Source organism: Ischnura elegans, chromosome 12 (assembly GCF_921293095.1).
Source record: "Ischnura elegans chromosome 12, ioIscEleg1.1, whole genome shotgun sequence".
Taxonomy (NCBI): Eukaryota; Metazoa; Arthropoda; class Insecta; order Odonata; family Coenagrionidae; genus Ischnura; species Ischnura elegans.
Window position 1 is genome coordinate 55,772,567 of NC_060257.1, and position 21,310 is coordinate 55,793,876.

Sequence of the window (21,310 nt, forward strand, 5' to 3'; positions counted from 1 at the left end):
TGTGATGTCGTGCCTTTCTCCCGGCAGGGAACATGGCATTGACAAGTGATGACAAAGCCGTGATCGCAATAAGAAAGCCACGTACTATTTGTGGAAGACAAGCACGTAGAATTTCTATCTTGCCATCGACCTTGCCCGTCGTCACATGTCCACTTCGAGCATTTTCTGAGTTGTGTGGTTGGCATAAAGAAACTACTAGATTAGTAGATCCGGCAGCAATTAATTGCCTTGAAAAAACGAGGTGTGTTAAAAAAATAACGGCTACTAAAATTTTAAATTTCTCGCTAGTTTGAAGAGTACCACAGTAGTCACCATATGTTTTATTTCGTTAGCATACGTACCCCTCAAGTATGCTAAAATTTACGCTGTATTCATTGCTTACTTTATGTGTGACAGCCGCTAAGATTTGATGTGTTTTATATTAGTTCGGCGATTTTCGGCTCAAACATCATTTCTTGTTCGTGAATTTTTGGCCTAAAACAATAATGTATTGATGCTCTAGCCACTATATTCGCCAGACATGGCTCCGTGTGACGTGTGAAAATAAAGAGATTCTGAAAGGGTCGTCAATTTTCAAGTAGCGATCGAGTTTGAGAATCGTTTTGAGGTTTGGAAGAAGCGCTGGTACAAGTAATAACAAGCACCTCTAATAGGGACTATTTTGAAAGCGACAGCATTAATGCAGATGTATACATATTTTTTTCAAAAGACTAAAATTCCCGTGATTTTCTGAACTCACCACGCATAATTTTAGCCATGGAAAAGTTTTTTGAATATAACCCTGATGAAACTCTGATGGTTCTACAGTCGTATGTAAAAAAACAATAAGTTGACATAAATGAATTAGTCACCGATTTATCAACTAGCTTTCGTATGTAGGCTTGTCATTTACAACATTATAGTGAATATGAAAAAGAGTGCTATAAATATTGGCGTAGAAACGAAAGTAGAAGACAGCATTGAAACCATGTGGTTTGACGCCGGAGCAACATATTTATTGTTATAGAAAACAGAGAGGGTATTGAAACATATCATTTAGAATATAGTTTCGCGATTGCGCGGTTAAAAACATACTTTTCGCGAATGTTAGTAAGAAATATTTTTGGCACCGAAGATGTCATCCATCGAGCAATAAAGAGAAATAAGTTCACAGAGAATTTGGCCAATAAACCCTCATAAGTTATTATTTTTACAGCTATTGGAGTAGATTGTTGCCCCATTTTCATGTAACCAACGCGAATTGATTTCTATGACAGCATTTACGTCCATATGACTCAAAAATTAGTACTTTGACGTACCCACTTTTTATTTTTACAATTATTATCACTCACTTAGTCGTCCATTTAGACAGTCGTCGATGGTTGGTTTGGATAGGTGAGGGTAGAACTAACCCCAGACTTAGGCACAAGCGTGCGCATGTATAACACTTTCAGGGTAGGGGTAGTTCATTTCCCCGGGCCACCTCGTTCTTCTAGGATTTTGTTCTGGGGTGTCCGAAAGCTTCACCCAGAATTGTATAGTGTATGGTAAAATCAGCTTTCTATAAATATAGAATCTACCTTAAGCTGAAAATGTGAGTATAGAAGTATTGAGGCAATTTATCAGGTGCTGCATATGGAACATATGGAAGGCTGCCGTCTACATCCAAGCCTCGCTATGGAAGAAGATAAAATGGATCGACCGTGTAAGTAACGAGGAAGTACTACAAAGAGTGGGAGAAAAGAGAATTCTTCTAAAACCCTTAATGAGAATACGGGAACACTTAGTCGGTCTCATTATGGGACATGATGCCCTGATGAAGACAATCTTTGAAGGATAAGTGGAAGGGAATATGGCAAGGGACGGCCTCGAATGAGTTACATAGGACTGGTTATAAAGGATGTGAAATAGAAGAAATACGTCGCTATGAAAAGGCTAGCGGATAGGAGAGGAATGGAGAGCTGTGTCAAATCAATGTTAGGATTGTTGACTAATGATGATGATGTTGATAACCAGTATTGCATCAGCTTTTTGGCATCCTATAATGTATATTCTATAACTAAATTTCAGTGGATGAGGTACGATTAAAAGAGCAAATTTTCGGGTTTTAATAAACAATTAAGTTAAACTTTGTCTCTCGGACCAATCTCCGTGAGCCTTGACATTTGCCATCAACTATCATTACTTAAGTCTTGTTAGCACACTGACACCCGAATACAGCATCAGAATGATTGCCGATCAAGTCAGAAAATCGTTAGAGTTAATGTCATGTATTCACGGGAAAACGACCTCTTTTTCTCTCCTAAGGCGTATCAAAGAAAGAGAATGTGATCTATTTTCGTGTGCGCCTCTCACCGGCTAGTGGAAATGAAAGGGAAAGCAATTACTGCTTGTTTTCTATTCGAGGTAAACTTACCTATATGCATCACCTCTTAAATTCAATGTGTAAAATACCTTTACCTCCGCCAACGGTTGTACAGCTTGAAGTTGAAGCGCCTCGTGGGACAACAAGGAGAATAGAGGATGCAACTAGGTCTTTCATCACATGACTTTAAACTATGTATCGGTTGCATGAGAGATTTTAAAATTTTTATTTTATTCTTAAACCACCGAATACAGCTCATATTGATAATTTTATATCGGAGTATTCAACAAATTTAACAATTAAACGTATACGAACAACCATGCTCTGGACAGGGGAAACTTACCCAGGTGGGACTCGAACCCGCGACCTCTTGTTTGGCAGATAAGGACGTTACCCCGCCGCCACCGAGGCCGGCAAAAAAATGAAGAAATGAAGTGTTTTTAAATTAATCTCACTTATAGAATAGATGCGTACCATTCCTTGTGCGGCATAACTTTTTTAAACTTTGCGGAATAACTTAATTGTGATCAAATTGTGTCTGCAATTATGCTTTTCAAAGTTGAAGACTTCTGATGCAGGGAGTACACGATTGTAAAAATTTTTCATTAGAAATCTAAATTAAGATATACGTAAACTAAATTAAAAACAAAACAACTACACGCCCTAGTGTGCACGCCATGGTAAGATGTTGGTGGTGGACCAACAATAAGTGGCAATTTGACGGTGGAGTGGTTTGGTCTTGATTTATTTTGGACTGATATCACTACTTTATCTTTCTGATATTTCCAAATTTAAATGCCATACATTAAATAGGCTTAATATTTCATGTTAAAATATTCAAGGAAGTGTTTTTGAGATATTTAAGATCAAAGTTCTAGTCAACGACCTTCGGTTTGAAAATCCATGCAACCCTTTCACAAGAGCGTAAATTTCAATGTATTACTTTTTTAAAAATACATTCTTCATCACTGTATCTATGCTAAAATTCGAGTTGCTCTCATTTGCGAGGAACGCTCAAATTTCACACGCTCAAATTTCACAACATTTCCCTATTTTCCCATTAACAACAGAGCTCAGTAATGCGCAAGCAGACGATGATTGAGGCCTACCACGGTATTGAACTCAGTTACGAACGAGGCTGTGTGAAGGGGATAGTATGCTATAGACTTTTATCAAAAGAAGAATCAAACGGGTGGTTACTCAGGAAACCAGACTCTTGTTGCCGGAAAACAGAGTTACATGACGTTCTACATGGGCATTATCCCTCGCCGGGAATGAACTTTAACTTTCGAAGCTTTGAAATTAAAAAAAACTTCCCTTTTTCCCCTCCGTGGGGAATATCGGAACTTTCAAGTCTGTGGAATGTCAAGATCGTGTGTGACAGTTTTTTTTCAATATCGGGAAATGACACGCCAGAGTTGTTGACTCGAGAAAGTGGTAGCTGGGAAACAGAAAATCACGCGAACCATCTTGGAAGTAAAAGCTCTGCTCGAATATCAAGCTTCGCTCAGTCGAGGAAAATTGTCTGCCACCTACTTTTTACGAGTGGTCGTGAGAGTTTCATAAATTCAAATCGTGGTAACGTCTTAAAATGCCGTGTTAACCGGAAAACGTACAACGGAAGTTCCCAATGTTGATTTTTTTTGCAAATTACGGTGTGATTGAGCTCAAACTCATTAAATAGCGTGGAATAATTATGAGCCACTATAACCGAGTAAGGAAATACAAATCTTCCTATATTTGTATTTTATAACAGCTGTGTTATTACACTTACTCATGTAGATGATACATAGTTATAAAATTAATTTATTAGTTGAAATCATGTCTTAATTGAGTTTGCTAAAATTCTTATCACTTTCTTTATCTCTTTCCTTTATGTATTATATTTTCCTAAAAATTATATGTCTTCCTATACTTGTGTTTTATAATGGCTGCTTGGTAACACTTACCCATGGAGTCAGGGTTATAAAATTAATCAGTAATGGAAATTATGTCTTTATTGAGTTTGCTGAAACTGCTTAATACTTTCCTCTTTCCACTTGGTATTTTCTTAGATGATACTGCACTTTCGTAAGCTAGATGATGAAATAGGCGTGACAACTCTTGTGAAATTTCTATAAATTTGGTGATAGTGAAAGGGGTCGTATTTATCTTTATTCAGAGGTGCACGCCTTGAAGCAGTTTATACTATTTCTAACATCTTTGAATCTGCCTCGCTGGTCATTTATGAAAAAATAAATCGTTAGGTTTTCTTGCTTGCTGTTCTTCCAGAGTTTAATGGGTACCAAGGTATGGATGGAGCGAGTATTTAGCGGGGAGGGGATGTTGAAAACAGTGCTAGAGCGTAGAATGTTAGATAAACGAGGGAGAGGACGGAAGAGAAAAAGATTTATACATAAAATGAAAGGCCGTAGACCTTACTGGTAATTGAAGAGGGAAGTCCATGAAGGGAGGAGAGACTGCCAGAATATTTCTTAAAAACTCCATGCAAACCTCTATCTTAATCGATAGAATACTTTAATAATAATAAATTTTACATTCGGGTTCTGAATTATAAAAAGCCCTTTAAATTGTCATCAGCTGCCAAACAATCAGTCAATACACTAATAAAATTTATTCCTCAGCAGACTACACTTGGAACTTCTTATTCCATATCCACCATCATAACGTCCACCCTGGCCATTCATGAAAGCAATAAAGAGTAAAACGTTCTTGCCACGTTTATTTGATGTATAATATGGCAATTGTGTTCCAGGTTCTTCAAGTTGATTTTTGTATTGTTTGCAACTGTCGCCAAATACACTTAAATTGAAAGGAATCGAATGGGGTTGGTTTGAAAATGTTACTTTATTGCCTTGACTTGACTATCCCGTAACCCTCCATGTTATCAATGAAGCCTTGTCCAACATAAGAGGAAAGAGTGCGAATCGGCTTCTTAACTTCGGGCCAATATTGGAATGGTTGAATTCAATATCATCTAATGGATTCGTAACCTTAGCTATTAAAAAGACTTAGTAGTTTCGTGAACTTTCAAATAGCCATCAAATACGTTAGGATCATGGTGGTTTTCTCGCTAGCATGACATTGGGCAAACAGCAGAACCAACTTCTAAAAATAAGTAAATGCAGAAAGGACATTTATGCCTCAGCAGAATACAAATGGAGCATTTTATTACATATCCACCATCATTACGTCCACTCCAACCATTCATGGAAGAAGTAAGGGATAAAACGTTCTTGCTCCGTTTATTTGGGGAATTATATGGCTTTTCCTCACGAAAACTTTGATAAGAGGACGATAAAACCATATAGGTCATATCTTGAAACATCATGACTCAATAAATACAGTCGTCGAGGGACAAGTAGATTGCAAAAAAATAAAAGGAAAACCTCGGACAAAGTGTATGGAGCTTGTAAAGAAGGATGTAAAATAAACCAAATATGTACGTAGGTGTGAAAAGATTAGCTAATAGGAAAATTAATTGGAGAGCTGTGTCTAACCAATCTTCAGATTTTTGACCAGTGTTGATTATGATGATGAATAATGATTTTGGTTATTACTTTTTAAAAGGACTTACTAATTTCATAAACTGTAAAATAACCGGTAAATACCCGATGGACTTTCTCGATAGCATAACATTGAGCAAACAGCAGAACCAACTCGAAAGGTTGACTATGCGATTCGTCTTCGCGTGCCCTCCTCCGATGACCTTTCCCGCCCATCAACCATAAGGAACGTGACGAATAATCGTCACGAAATTGGAGAGAATTAGGGCGAGGTACGTTTTAGACTCCCCTTCTTAACCCTTTCCTGACTCTGAAGACCTCGTTGCATAATGACTCGCTCTTGTATGAGTTCATCGTTAATTGCAAATGTTGATACTGATTCGCATCCATAAGTGCATTTACTAAGTTCTACCAGAACAGCGAATTTTCCATTTTTATCGAAGATGACTTAACATGTAAAATTAACTAAGAATGATAAATTAACATGATAATTATCCACATTCTACATACCTTAATTTTGATTTTTTACTTTTTTAATTTTGACTTTATTTTTTAATGAAAAACGCCAGAAATATTTGTTTTGAATTGCGTCCCTTACTATGGCCCTTATAATGTTCTTTATATATTTTTAAAGTTAGCTCCATCCTTAACATAAAAAAGAGTTTCGGTTAATCTTGCATAAAGCCCTCAATTCTCTGGCTGTATAATTCTGAGTTTCGAGTTGCAGAAATTTCAAACCCTCTTCTAATAAGGCTTTAGGAATGTCTCAATTTTTCTGTGTGGTAACAACGAGATAAAGAAGATCATTATGTTCTATCGAGTCGTGGTTCAGAAGTAAAGTTGAATTTTCAAGTGAAATCAATGAATAAGTGAATCAATTAATAGGTTATCAGTCTATAGTTTATATACTGTCAGCGCAATAAATACACAGGCCAAATAAGAATTTTCATTCATATTTATTAAGGCATTGCACCAATTTTAATGCTGTATTTGAGGCAATTATGACTAACCGGCGGAAATAAAAAAAATGAACCATGCAATTTATGCAGAGATTGAAATGAAAAATCAGTGTTATTGCCACTTTGAAAAACTTGCAGAAAAATGAAAAGTAATCAATTCTTGTGGCATAAAATTTTCAACATAAATGTTAGGTGTGGATCTAGGTAAACAGAAGTATATCCATCCATTCATCCTAGAATTATTAAGTCCAATGCAATTGTGGTTTAGGAATAAGGTTAAAATTTCAAGTGAAATCAGCGTTTAACGTCTAACTTCATGTTTTTAACAATGTAATCTTTAAATTACTATATGATCAACACTTGTTTTAGGAACCATTTAAATGAACGAAATTATCTTTTATGGCAATACTTTTGGCTATACACATCCCCGTTGTTCATTTAAACGGTAGCTCAAACAAATCTTGGTCTTAATATTTCCTCAAACGAATCCTGTAGCGGAGAAAGACGGCTTTCGTTAAGCGGAGTCCCGGCTCTTTTTCGGATCGACTCAGCTCGCGAATAATTGGATCAACGGCGTTAAGCAATGCAAGGGAGAGCTCTATCTCATGAATACATGTATGCTGGCGACATAGTCCTCTTCTCTCACACTCGGGATTACATTATGGGCCTGAGAACCTATTGCGTTCCTTCACGGGAGTAAAATCTTTTCCTCCAATTATTACAGTCTTCCTATTTTCGTAACCGTCGAAGTCTTCAGCTGCCGAACTATTGTGCTCGCCCGAACGTTTTTGCCATCGTGGTAGCTTATCGTATTATCTCGTCTCTTTGTTAATTTCGAAGCGTTCGTTTGAATGCGGCACTGCGATGCAAAATCTTATAATATTTAGGTCTTTCTTATCTTTGCCATACTTTTGTCCTATGTCGTTTTTATTTCTCTCAGTAGATTTTCGCAGGTTTTCCACGCCCCCCTTCTTGTGCGGGCGTTTTCCTGCAGTGCGTTTTTTCGCTGAAGGATACTACACCCTTATCCTCATGTTTTTTTCCCACAAACAGATATATTGTTTTACACAAAATTTTCACATATACTTGTTTATCTTTTTTGACATTTTACAAATAGCGTTTATCTTTTTTATTGTAAATGTTCATCTACACTTTTAAAAAAATATGTTTGCATTGACGCTATCGAAAGGTTAGGTGGAAGAGGGGACTTATTAGTCTCAACTTCGCCCGAATAAAGACATCTTATTATTATTATGTCAATGGCATTTGATCAACGTCTTGGAGTGTATGTCTTGATAAATTTTAAATGCAATTTTTTGCTAACGATTCAGTATATTTATACACCTTCAACAGGGCTTGGAATTAAAATACTGCAAATAAAATTCATCAAGACCTACACTCCAATACGCTAATAAAATATTAAATATAGACGTCAAGAGAAAAAAAACCACCTTATATTAATGATACTCGCAACTCGAAGTAAAGCTTTCTTCCTCTTCTTTTTTTGTATACATGCTTGTGCCTCTAATATACTAGAGGTATAACAGTTATTATTGTCTCATCAACCACTTTCAAAAGTAATTATACAATGTGTGTCAGATGAAGTTTTTTTTAATCCAGGAATAAGTTTTAATTTTTGAAAATTTGACAAATCTTTTCACCTCCATTCATTCATTCAGGGTTTCCCCTGCCCTTTCTACAATTCAATCATAAAATTATTAAGAAGAAGATTTCTTCGAAGAGCCATTCACACGAATAAAATGGTTTTGAATGGCCAAAAGCATTGCGATTCAAGATAACTTTATTCATTTAAATGGTTTGTAAAGCAAATCTTGATCAAAATAATTTTATTTTAATCTTAATCACAATATTGCACTGCTAAAACGCAAGACGTGATAATGGCTAGTAATAGTGGTGAAACGTTGCTTTCACTTGATAATTGAACTATATTCGTGAGCCAAAGCTCCGTAGGACACAATAATTCTAAGAATGATGAGCAGATATATTCCATTTTACCAAGCTCTAAACCAAAATTTTATGTTAAAATTTTTGTGCCACGATAATGAAATATTTTGCTTTTTAAATGTACCTTATTCATTTTTTCATGTTTGTAAATTGGTGTGTTTTGTTATAAATGCGTCATATTTTTCGTGAATAGGTGGCGGACTGTTCTGATTTCATGAGTTTTTTTTTATTTTTCGATTTATTTTTTAATTTTATCACCACTTTTTACTTCCTTGTCACTTTGGTTCTTTATCTGCATTGTGTACAATCCAAAACTATTTCGATCGAAACCTTTGGGAAAAAATTCAAATTCCGTTCAGTCATCGCCCCAAAAGGAATAACCTTTTAAAATTTTCTTTCTCATAATTATCATAATTAGCGACTAAAAATCCTACAAATGCCTGAAAAATTATTCTCTGGTTTTCCTCCGCGTGTGGTTTTAGGTGACTGGTCTCAATGTTATTCCGGCTGAGTTTACCATCATCTTCAGGGGTAGAATATAGAGCCAAACTCTTGTCGATATTCATACTCTTTGAGTGCCGTATAGGTGGGCCCTGATTGCTTTTTCCTCGATAGCTGTAATTTTCGTATGTACTGGCTGATTATGCTCTTCCACGTATTGCTTAGCTGGGAGCCTTTGTCTCGATTGGCGTTCTTCTCTTCTAAGTCTAGTCGCATCGCTACTTTGACGATTCGATCCAAATAATTGTCCATGCGGTATAGAACCTTTGTGTTTTTGGCATTCATTCTAAGGCCGAAGTCCGGGCAATGCTCATATACCGCTGAATTCAGTGGGTGGAACAAGCGTTTGATCTTTCGTGTTCTGTCAGCCGTTTTTCTCTCGAGAGTATGAATACCGACAAGAACTTGGCTCCACATTCCACCCTTGAAGACGATGGCAGACTCAGCCTTCGAGATATTGGGACCAGTTACCCAAAACCAGTGGCGCAGCGAGGGGGGGGGTTTGGAGGATAAAACTCCCCCCCTCAGAGCTAAGTCATTTTTTTAAGTTTAATCTATTTTATTTATTTGGATTAATATTACTTATGGAATAGTGTAAGGATCAATAAAAATATCCCTCAGAAGGCCGTAAAACTCACCATTTTTATATAAGATAAGATAAATATCTTTTTTTTTTTCTGGCGGAGGGTCCTCGCACCTCCCGCTTACCCTGGCAGGTATGCCGTACCCCCAGACACCCCAGTATCACTTGCGCCTGAAACCCCCCCTAGCCTTAATTCCTAGCTGCGCCCCTGCCCAAAACAACGCCCGGTGGGAAATTCAATAATTATTCCTTCACACTATACGACGGTAAAAACTCAAATTCCAATGGAATTAATACCTTCCTATCCGCTGATATTTTATGTCAGTGCTGGTAAACAATAATACCTTCCTCTACATTTAAAAACCACGTGAGACTCAAGCCTCGAGGCCCATTAAAATAGCGAGACGGTTAAAAATGAAAGTTATGCCGACATTCCTCACACGTTACTTCCGTCGGCAAGATTTCCTTTGATTCTCACGAGACCACGTGATAAATTTTTCTCTCGTTCTTTTTAGCGGTAGTTAAATGAGAGTGCTATCTGTTGTATCCTGGGATATTTCAACGAGGAATACATTTCCTCTTTCAATGAATGTAATGCGTATGCACAGCATTTTTGACCGACATCATAGCCTCCGGTTAAGCGAAAAAACACACCCTGGCACACACAAACAATCCTGCAATCAGGTAGGGTTTAAATTGTCTGATTTTTTTCTTACGTATTCTCATTTGTGTTTATGGGGGGATGGTTATGTAAGTTTAAAGAAAAGTTCAGAGAAGAGTTACATACATTGCCCTTTTTTGCACTTGGATTACGCAGACCGCCCTCCACGGAGGCTACACTTTCACTCATTCCGATAGGGTGGTTTCCTATTATTTTTTTATTGCCTAAATCGAAAGATTATTACTCCTGGAGTACGCATTTCACGCTCTTAGATTTTCGAATGACGATATCTATTTTTCGCAATTAAACGAAATTTGAAAATGTTCAAGCGCGCGAAAACGCGACGGGTAAGTATGAATGCCGGGAAAAAAAACTCCGCGTGACGTCGTTATCTGCTTCCCGCTGCCTCTCTGTGAGGTGACCTTGAGGCGAGGCTTGAGCGCTGATACGACGCAGGCTGCTAGCAGGTAGCAGAGTACAATGCTAGCTGGTAGCGCTTGGCTTAAATAAGGATTATTAATACCTTATCAAACGAAGGAAACTTTCCGACCAAAGGCAGTTTTAATAGGTGATTATTAAGAGACCTTTCCCTGAGCTCTGTTCCTCATGCATGCATTGGTAATCTCAGACGATGTAAAACTCCTATCTACTCGTATAGAAACTAGGTCCCTGTGACGTCACGTGGAGTGGAATCGCATGGGCGCCAATCTGGCCTTTTTCAAATGAGGATAAAATTGACCATTGCCATTCATTTAAACCGGGATTTCTAAAACCAAATAATTTGTATATTATGAATACACTAATGGTGGGTAACGAATATCAATCAATGCATTTTGTTTTCTTTGATGAAGGAAACTACCCTATTGGCATTTCTGCAAACTGAGTTGCTAATGAAAGGGTAGACGAGCTAATCAGACTCTTGAGAAGGTTCTGCCAGAACAGGATAATTTAAAATTAAGTGTAAATTTTATAAAAAGTTATGATCCCGCCGATGGGAATCATGTAAAAAAATGAAATTGAAAATGTAATTTAAGCATAAAGTATTATTTCTTACATCTCTATTTGTACTGCACTTTTCTGTCCTACTACCTTTTATAGCTGTAAATCCAAATTAGGAAACTTAAAAGGCATACAGGGACAAGGGCGTACCCAGAATCATAACTAGGGGTGGCAGGGCAAGCCAAGTTGTTACATTTTAGCATGGAAAAGGTGAATGAAATCAAAATTTTATGAAAATTATAATAGCGCTTTATTATTTTATGATATTATTTCCTTGAAAAAAATTATTTCAGTGCTCGAGTTACATACCTTATACTAATACATATCATTTTTCGTGGGTTTAAAGAAAATTTGTTGAATATTTTCTTTTCAATTCAGTACTGATTTTGCCTAAAGACTTTTGCGATTTTTGCCTCTGGAGAGGGCAGCTGCACCCCCCCTGCCCCTCGCTGGGTACGCCCATGTAAAGGGATCAATGGATATGCCAAAATTGAAAAAAAATCTGAGATGATCAGGCTGAAAATGTTACTCAAATATAAATTACTATTTGTTCATCTCTATACGTAAATTTACTGGAAGTTACCACGCTTAGTTTGGTTCTATAGGCCGAACTGTATTTTTAATTTTTTTGTATGGATCCCATAGGTGAGATATATATTCGTAGTGAAATCATAAATCGAAATCTTTGCAATTTTAATTCTTTATCTGTACTGTCACTGGCTCATGTGGCCACTCAAATCCAAGTCGATTTTTGGCCTCACCTTATCTATACTGTAAAACCGAATCTATCTATGCTTACAATTAGAAGTATCGCTGTGCATCCCAAAGTTGAAAGTAATCTGAAAGGATCGGGTTGAAAATGTAATTTAAGCATAAAGTATTATTTCTTACATCTCTATTCGTAAATTCGCTCGAAGTTGATACATTTATATCAGTTTTAGGCCTTGTCATATTTTTAATTTTTTTATTGCATGGATCCCATCGGCGAAGTCATAAATAAAAGTCATTTTGATTCTTAATCTGAATTGTAATTGGGAATTTTTCAGTGCTCAGAGGGATCACAGAATATGCTTAAGTTGACGGCAATCTGAAAGGATCGGGTTGAGAATGTAATCGGAGCATAAAATATTCCTGCAGAGCATACGCCGGGAAAAACTCAGATTCTGCATAAAATATTATTTGTATCATTTATGTTCGTAAATTTGCTATAGATTAATTCTTTGAGCTCGTTTTTAGGCCATATCATATTTTTAATTTTTTTTTTGCACGGATCCCATTAGCGAAGTCATAATTCAAGATGAATGTCGTTTTGAATCTTTATCTTCATTGTAATTGGGAATTTTTCAATGTCTAGGTGGATCTCTGTATGTACTAAAGTTGAGAGTAATGTGAAATAATAGAGTTGAAAGTGTAACTTAAATATAAATTTTTATTTCTTTCATTTCTGTTCGTAAATTTAATGAAGGAAAACTTATTTAGTTCATTAAGTTCGGCTCTACCCCATTTCATTTTTTTACATGGTTCCCATCGGCGGAATCATATTTTTTTAATACGATTTACACTTGATTTTAAATTATCCAATTGTGGCAGAACCTTCTCAAGAGCCTGCTTAGCTTGGCTACCCTTTCATTAGCAGCTCGGTGTGCAGAAATGCGAATTGGAATGAGTGAGAGTGTAGCCTCCGTGGAGGGCGGTCTGCGTAATCCAAATTTCCCACCGAGTCCCGTTGAATGTGGCCGAGAGAGAATGCTGAGAAAGGACGCAATATCATATCCCGTTGATATTTTTTCCTTTCTTATCTCTCTAATTTATGTAAACACACGGAGCAAGCGAGTGGAGGAGTTTAAAGCCGAAAGTTGACGGCTTGAGACGTTCTTGGGAATGCGTGGGAAAAAGGTGCGATGATGTGCTGAAGGATAGCGCGTGAGAAATATCCTCTGCTTGTCTTCCTTTCCCATAGATGGCAGGGCACGACAGGTCCCCATGGACAGACCAGGGGCTATTGTCCTTTATGTTCCCATCCACATTTAGGGGAGCAAGTTCGCAACTGCATGGATCAAGACAGATACTCTTCGCGTATTCTATTATTAAGTGTTTTGCTATCATGGACGACGAACGTCGACGTCCGAAATTAAAATAAGTGTACAGAAAATCTGTATCATAATGAATTTCTGGGAATAAATTTAAAGAAGTAACGAAACAATTCATCAGATCCTACGTATGGAGCGTACGTTTACTTGGAAACGCGGTATGGATGCTTACAACAGTGGAGAAGTCGACAGAAGAAAGGAAATGCTGTGTATGGTGTGTTGTATTGTATTTACGCAAAATGTTGTCCTTGGGAAGAAGAGATAGGATCTAAATCTACATACTACCCCGTATGCCGCTGAAAGGGCGTGTGGCAGAGGGTGTTCGGAGACCAGCCATTTACACATAACAAGCAAATGCTCTAACGAAATTACGACAGGCATTTATTAGAGTCCTTTATGGTCCGGGGGAAAAAGGAATTCGCATATCTATCCGTTCGGCTAAATATCTCTCTTAATTTATACTTCTATCGGACCTGGAAATATAGTGGGGCTCTAATATTATGTTCTAGGTGTCGCTCTTAAAGATATCCATTCTCAATTGCTCAAAAACTCTAAGCCTAGCGCGCAGCCTCCGAGTCTCCAGCGGCTCCCAGCCTAATTCGCTTAACATCTGGATAACGCTGTATGTACCCCCGTAGCAGTTTTTGACGAACCGCGCAGCCTTCCTTTGTATTTTATTCAGTTCGCGGATAAAGTCTTTCTGCAACGGATCCCATACGCTCGCTGCATATTTAAGGTGCGTTCGGACGAGTGCGGAATAGCACCTTTCTTTTACTTTCTCATCCGAAACAATTCGCTTTGCGAATTCTAATTTCTTCTAGGCTATGCCGAAAATATTCCTTATATGTGTTCCCCACGAGAGGTTCGAGGTTATCGTAACTCTTAGCTACTTCACTTCGTCTGTTACCTTTATGTTAATACCATCCGCAGCATAAACATGGATAAAGTTTGACGAACTCTGCAAAAAATGCACCGACATGCATTTACCCCATGTATTTAGCTTGCGATAGAATTAACGCATTTGAGATGTGGTCGTGGAGAAGGCTGGGGAGTGTGAAGTGGGTGGATAAAGTGAGTAATGAGGGGGTGCTGGAAAGAGTTGGGGAGGAAAGGACATTATTGAGAACCATGCTAAAGAGAAAGAGGAATTGGATCTGGAATATTCTAAGAGGGAAGGGGATTTTAAATACAGCAGTCGAGGGAACAGTGGAAGAAGAAAAGAGAAAAGGAAGAAGAAATGTCAGAAGAGGAAGAGGAAAACCGAGGGCTTAACCTCACCTCAGAAGAGGAGGAAGAAAACCGACGATTTTTTATCCTGAGGTGAGGTTAAATGGAAGGAATTAGGAAACCAAGAAGTAGGCAAAGGACAGGAGAAGGTGGAGAGAACTTTGGTGCTTGATACCTCCTAATAAAAGGCAGAAAACCAGTTGATGATGATGTTTGGGAACTAACGTTGGAAAAAGCAAGAAAGGAATCGTAAGTAGAGTAGCATAGGAGGCGACGGCATTCTACAATAAGAATTATCTACTTACAGTTGAAAACATGAACAACATGCATAGAAGTAAGGAAATTATGCATCAAATGCTTCATAGGGACCATATTTCTCCACGGAAGCGAACCTTGGACGTTGGCAGCAGCAGAGAAATCAAGAGTGGGAGCATTCGAAATGGTGCCACCCGAGAATGATGAAGAAAAAATAGATCGACCGAGTGAGCAATGAGGAAGAGCAAGAAAATTCGGAGAAAAGAGAAGACTTCTAAAAGCTTTAAGGAGGAGACAGGACGACTCAATCGGCCCACAACTGGCTGGCATGATCAGTGGCGCATCGAGGGGGGTTTTGGGGGAAAAGCCCCCCCCCCAGAGCCCAGGGAAATTTCAAATTTAATCCATTTACTTAACTGATTGATATTGCTAATATAATAGTGTAAGAATTAATAAAATATCCCTCAGGAAGCTGTAAAACTCACAATTTTGAACCATTTATCTTAAAATTCCGCAATTTACTAATCTCGCACCTACCGCCTATCCTGGTGGGTATTCCATACCCCCCACACACCCCGATATTAGTAGCACCTAACTCCCCCCCCCCCCCCCCAGCCTTAATTCCTAGCTGCGCCCCTGGGCATGATGACCTGATGAAGGCAATCGTTGAAGGACAGGTGGATGAGAAAAAAGGCGAAGAACGACCCCGAATGCATGGCAAAGGACAGGTTATTGAGGATGCAAGACAAAATAAATACGTGAATGTAAAAAGCTTAACAGATAGGAGAGCGAAGTGGAGTGCTTCTTCAAACCAATCCTCGAATTGATGACTAATGATAATATTAAAATATGTCTTGATAAATACCAGAATATGTGTGTCGTTTAAAAAACCAGCAAAACTAATCTATCGTTCTTTATACCTTAAGAATCATGATAATCAAAGGTGAATTTAGGGGGGAGGCACGTGCCCCCATTTACTCTTCAAAAATCGGCAAGATTTTTAATACGGTGCTGTTATCATAGCGTTCGTTTTTTATTACGAAATATCCTTGTGCCCCCCAGGACAAATCTTCGATCCGGCCTTGCTTGTGACCAACCCTCCCAGAAATTAATCCTGGTGAAATTAACCCATGATGATAATAATAAACTTATGTTCCACACCGGATAATTTTTTTAGTTATTAATTTATTTCAGGTACGTAGGCAGTGGATATGTTTTTCATCTAATTAAACCTTAACTGAATTAGATTGCTGAAGTGGTGGTAAATTCCGTAATTCATGTCAAATATTGTAAGTCACACGAAAACGGCGCTGGGATCGGCAATTATGTCTATGATAAGTCCCCTTTTTAAGTCAGCAATATATTCTTTTGGTGCCGCTCTTCATTCCGCGTTCCCATCTGCAAGCATTGTCATAGTGACATATCCATGATATCTCTTCCAGATCATTATCTCCATCAGATAATAACCTGTCATATGTAACTCATTCGGGTCTGTCCCTTGCCCTTCTTCCTGCCCACCTGTCCTTTAACGATCGTCTTCATCAGGCCATTATGCCTTACGATGTGGACGACATATTTGTCCCGTCTTCTTCTTAAGGTTTTAAGAAGTCTTCTCTTTTCTCCCATTCTTCTTGGCACTTCCTCTTCACTTACAAGGTCGATCTATTTAATCTTAAACATTCTTCGCTGTTATTAGTGTTGACTTAAAAATTAAAGGTTTGAATCATCCATATTTTCCATACTGTTATTTTTCTTTTTACCCTCGATGGATGAAGTCAATGATAGTGAAACATGCTATGTGAAAAGTATTTCTTTTGAATCACGCTGTCGTGTGCCTATGTCATTAAAAAATTCTTTCAACTCCTTTAAAGCTTCGCGGCAGTCCAAGGGGATCTTCTCCGAAAAATAATAATAAAAAGACCCTTGAACCCACGGTTAGTGTCATTTTCCCCTTGGAACTAAGATTACTTTCACCTCTTAAGGCGCTCCCAGACGGTAAACAAAGAAAGAAAAATCTCGGGTTTTAAGCAAAGAAAGCGTAATCGAGGTGGAAAGTCGTCTTCTGTGATGTGAAATCCGATAAGGGTGCGCTTTCATTGTCCGCTTTGCAATTTGTTGTGACTTGCGTGAGTGTTACTCTTCGAAAGAATGTGTTTCCGGTAGGTCTTGTTTAAGAAAAAAATCATGATCCTGTTCTGAAGGGGCCCTCGAGCAAATCCTTTCCCGTAATTTTCGAGCATTGTGAAACGAGTTTTAATTTATGAATGACTTTCAACTCGAATATTGTGTGTAAAAATAGAGAGAGTTTAATTTTTATCCGCTATAAATCGACTCTTAAATGCACCGAGTCTCTTAATATGACGTTTGCAGTCTCTATGTAGTGTTTAAAATTTCTCGTTGCACCAAGTTCATATGGTGTCATGACGAGTGTATAATTTCATTCGTTCTGTGGCCTGGAGTGTTACTGATTCTATTGTGACTTGCATGAATGTTACTCTTGAAAAGAATGTTTCCGGTAGGTCTTGTTTAAGAAGAAAATCTGGATCTTGCTCTCTTGATGTGCCCTCGGGCAAATCAACTCCCGTAATTTTCGAGCATTGTGAACCGAGTTTAAAATTATGAATGTGACTTTTAAATCGAATATTTCCATCGTTCTGTGGCCTGGAGTGTTACTGACTGATTTTTTTTGCATCTCTGGCTGTACATCGGACCTTAAATAAATAACTGAAGTGGTAGTAAACGTTGTAATTCTAGTAAAATAACGTCATTTACAATAAAACAGCACTAAAATCGGCGACAGTGTTTTTTTTTCTTTTCAACCTTGATCTCATAGAATGTTAGCATTATTGAGGGGATGATATCGCCAAGATCATTATTACCCTTGGGGTATGTTAACCCGAGAACTTACGTGAATCATATTAACTTATTGTTTTGCTTTTATGAACGTATTTCTTATCTTTCTTTTTCTAAATCTGAAAGACTTCTCCTTTAATATTGAGCAGACTGCGGTGGTATTTTCTTCGGCAAAGGTTTTTGTGTATTATTTATAATTGTTGGGAATCCTCAAACTGTTAAATCAGAGGCGTATATGTGGGTGGCCAAGGAATCCTTAGATAAATTTGGCACTTAAAACGAATCATAATTTTCAGGTATTCCCTACGACAGGCACAAAGCACTTTCTCCTACATCTTGTTACAGCCAATTTTTCAATAGTACAATAAGATGTGCCCAAGCATCGTACAAATAATGAAAGCATGTGAAATAGCACGTCAGGAAGTGAATGTCCATTGGAATTACTTACGAAAATCATTATTATCATCGTTAGTCAACAAATATAAATGGGTTTGACGCAGCTCTCCATTCCTCTTTCCTATTAGCCTTTTCGTGGCAACGTATTTCTTCTCTTTTATTTTCACAACCGCTAACAGAAAGTTTTCTGGGTGGTCATGGGTCAAATAAAGGCAAAGAAAAAAAAATTCCATGTTGTTAATAGCCTATTCATAGTAGTATCTTTTAGTCTAGGGCAATTCCATTTGTGACGGAATTACCTTTTGAGGAAACTATGTAATTTGATATTTCGATAAAATTGTAAAATACCCAAAAATTGCAAAACTTCTGGCTATGCAAGATCAGAAAACATCTATAAAGGTGATGTTCATATAGAGAAACAAAATTAATTATCGAAATACCTTCTAAATATGCCCAAAATTAACATGTGACGGAATTACTGCCAAGGCCAACCTCCTAAGTGTAATGATTTTAATTGCCTTCAAAACTAAGTGATTCGAAGTATAATTTGAAAACTTTTAATAAGGCTCTGAATAATGTTTCAAATACTGATTTCATAAAATTCATTCATTTAGCTTTTGACTTATCAAGATATCAATATTTCCAGCCTAAATTTTAATTCCAGAAAAAAAGTTGACATTTTCATGGATATCCCCACCACCCATGGATATGAGAAAAAGAGCATTAGTATTAACCTGACCTTTTCTCTCCATTCACAGATGGCGTCCCCCTCGGGGATGATGACGCCAAGTGCACTCCCTGGATGCCTTTTGGCAATCATCCTGTTCGCCGCGTCCACGATGGTGCAACCAACCGAAGCCGCCACGAGGAAGAACTCCACGTCACGTGAGTATCCATTGTAATCCGTCCCTAGCAGAGCCGTCAACTGACCTCGAGAAGTCATCTGAAGATTCTCTTGAAAAAAAATTTCTATAAAAAATACTATTTAATTTTCAAAAATAGAATTTAAATGCACAAAAAATATATAGAATTCAGGCGAAGCATAAGTAAACAATTTTATCCTTCGTCAAAGTTCTTCATTTAATACTTAATTTGGTTTATTTATTTGATAAACGGGTTAAAACTTTTAGAAACTTTTCATAATATAAAAGTTTATACTTGATCTAAAAAAACTCGTTTATTATCAATGAAAGGAAAAAATGAGATACAGGAAAAAAGACATTAAAATGGGAAATCTATAATTACAGTATAATCCTTCTCCACGTTTTCATACTAATGTAAAACCTACACATATTTGATATTTTCATCATCTTGATTGATTGTATTACTAGGGCATCGCAGCAGCGATGATTACTAATCAGAAAAAGTATGTTAATTTTCTGTAGATGGAGATAAACATTGATCAATTTCAGCTATTGCATTGTCATGATGAATACCCCACGGAAACAATATCATGACGGATGTAAAGTATTTAATTATGTTTGACTTACACTCGATGGATTGGATGTAATACTAACGCATTGGAAGAATTACACTGTAATTATATATTTTCCATTTTATGTATTTTTCTTATTCCTCTTTCTCGCATATCATCCTTAAGGCCTTTAGAAGTCCCATTCACACATCAGATCGCACTTGGAATACGCGGTAAGCATATTGATAGCGAAGTTCTAACAACACCTACCTCAAAGTCGTCCGGTTTGAAGTATCTTAAACAAAGTGTAATAACATTTTTTTAAATAAAATACAAGCAAAAAAGCAACTGTTTGCAAGCAAAAAAAAGCTTCTTTTTCAGTTTTATGAACTTTTGGTTTTTAATTTCATTGTACAAGTAAAAAGCATATCGTTTTTTTCTCTCCTGAAAAGCTGCTATTTTTGAGATGCGTGTTGTTAGAACTTAGCTCAATCTATGTGGAAGCCGGCACGGAATGATTTATTTCTTGATCTAAATATAATACAAATAAAATCGACGTGATCCGTCAAAAAATGCTACGAGAAAACGGAGATCGTTACGAAGCTTTTACTTGAACTAGAGGCTACGTGCTTGTTATAGCAAGGGCTAGGCAAAATATAGGCCGAGGAGAATTTGAAATGCAAAATACCACTCCAAATGTATTTTAAATTCAAATACGAAATACCTTGACTTGGTTATTTGAAAAAAAAACTTCATAATAGTATTTTAAATACCTTCTAAAATAAAAAATACATTTGTATGGTAACTAAGAGATCTTGAAAAAAATAACCTGTCTTGGCACGTTCTGGATAGTTTCAAACATGAAGAAAACCATTCTAATGAAAACGCAGTAATATCTGAAGCATATTGTTACAGAAGCGCTATCAGTGCTATTTCAAAAGTATTTTTTAAATCTATTTTTTTTTTATTTTAGGATTACAAAATACCAAAAAACTGTATTTTCAATACAAAATACAAGACACATTCAGGGCGTGTATTTAAAATACCAAGTACAAATAACAAAAATATTTCAAATACGCATTTTAAAATAGTTCTTGAAAATAAAACACTAATCATCCCTGGGTATAGCTCTACATATCGATGGCTAAGTTCTAACAACACGTACTTCCAATTCGGCCGATTTGAGACAACAACAATCTTAACCAAAGTGTAATAACATTAAAAAAGTAAAATACAAGCAGAAAACAACTCTTTGTTGGCAAAGGAATGCTTCTGTTTCAGTTTTATGAACTTTTGGTGCTTAATTTCAGTGTACAAGTCAAAAAATTAATCGTTTTTTTGCTCTCCTGAAAGGTTGCTATTTTTGAGATACGAGTTGTTAGAACTTAGCCATCGATATACAAGAAAATAGGTTAGATATACTCATTTCTTTTGGCATGGGATGCAATAATATTGTAGTTGGTGAAAAATCTCCATGATGGACACGAAGCGATACGCCCACTTGAGTTTTGAGCGGCAATGACCTTAGTTAGACCAAGCAGATCGGATCGATACCCT

General features: G+C 37.1%; 1 protein-coding gene across 2 annotated transcripts in view; it reads left to right on the forward strand.

Annotated features, from left to right (window-relative positions):
* LOC124168860 (mucin-5AC) overlaps nucleotides 1–21,310 on the forward strand; it is a 184,061-nt gene that overhangs the window by 114,426 nt on the left and 48,325 nt on the right. For both annotated transcript variants that reach the window (XM_046547218.1, XM_046547219.1), the window contains exon 2: nucleotides 19,098–19,224. In XM_046547218.1, the coding sequence (XP_046403174.1) occupies nucleotides 19,098–19,224 (127 nt within the window). The remainder of the gene's footprint in view (nucleotides 1–19,097; nucleotides 19,225–21,310) is intronic.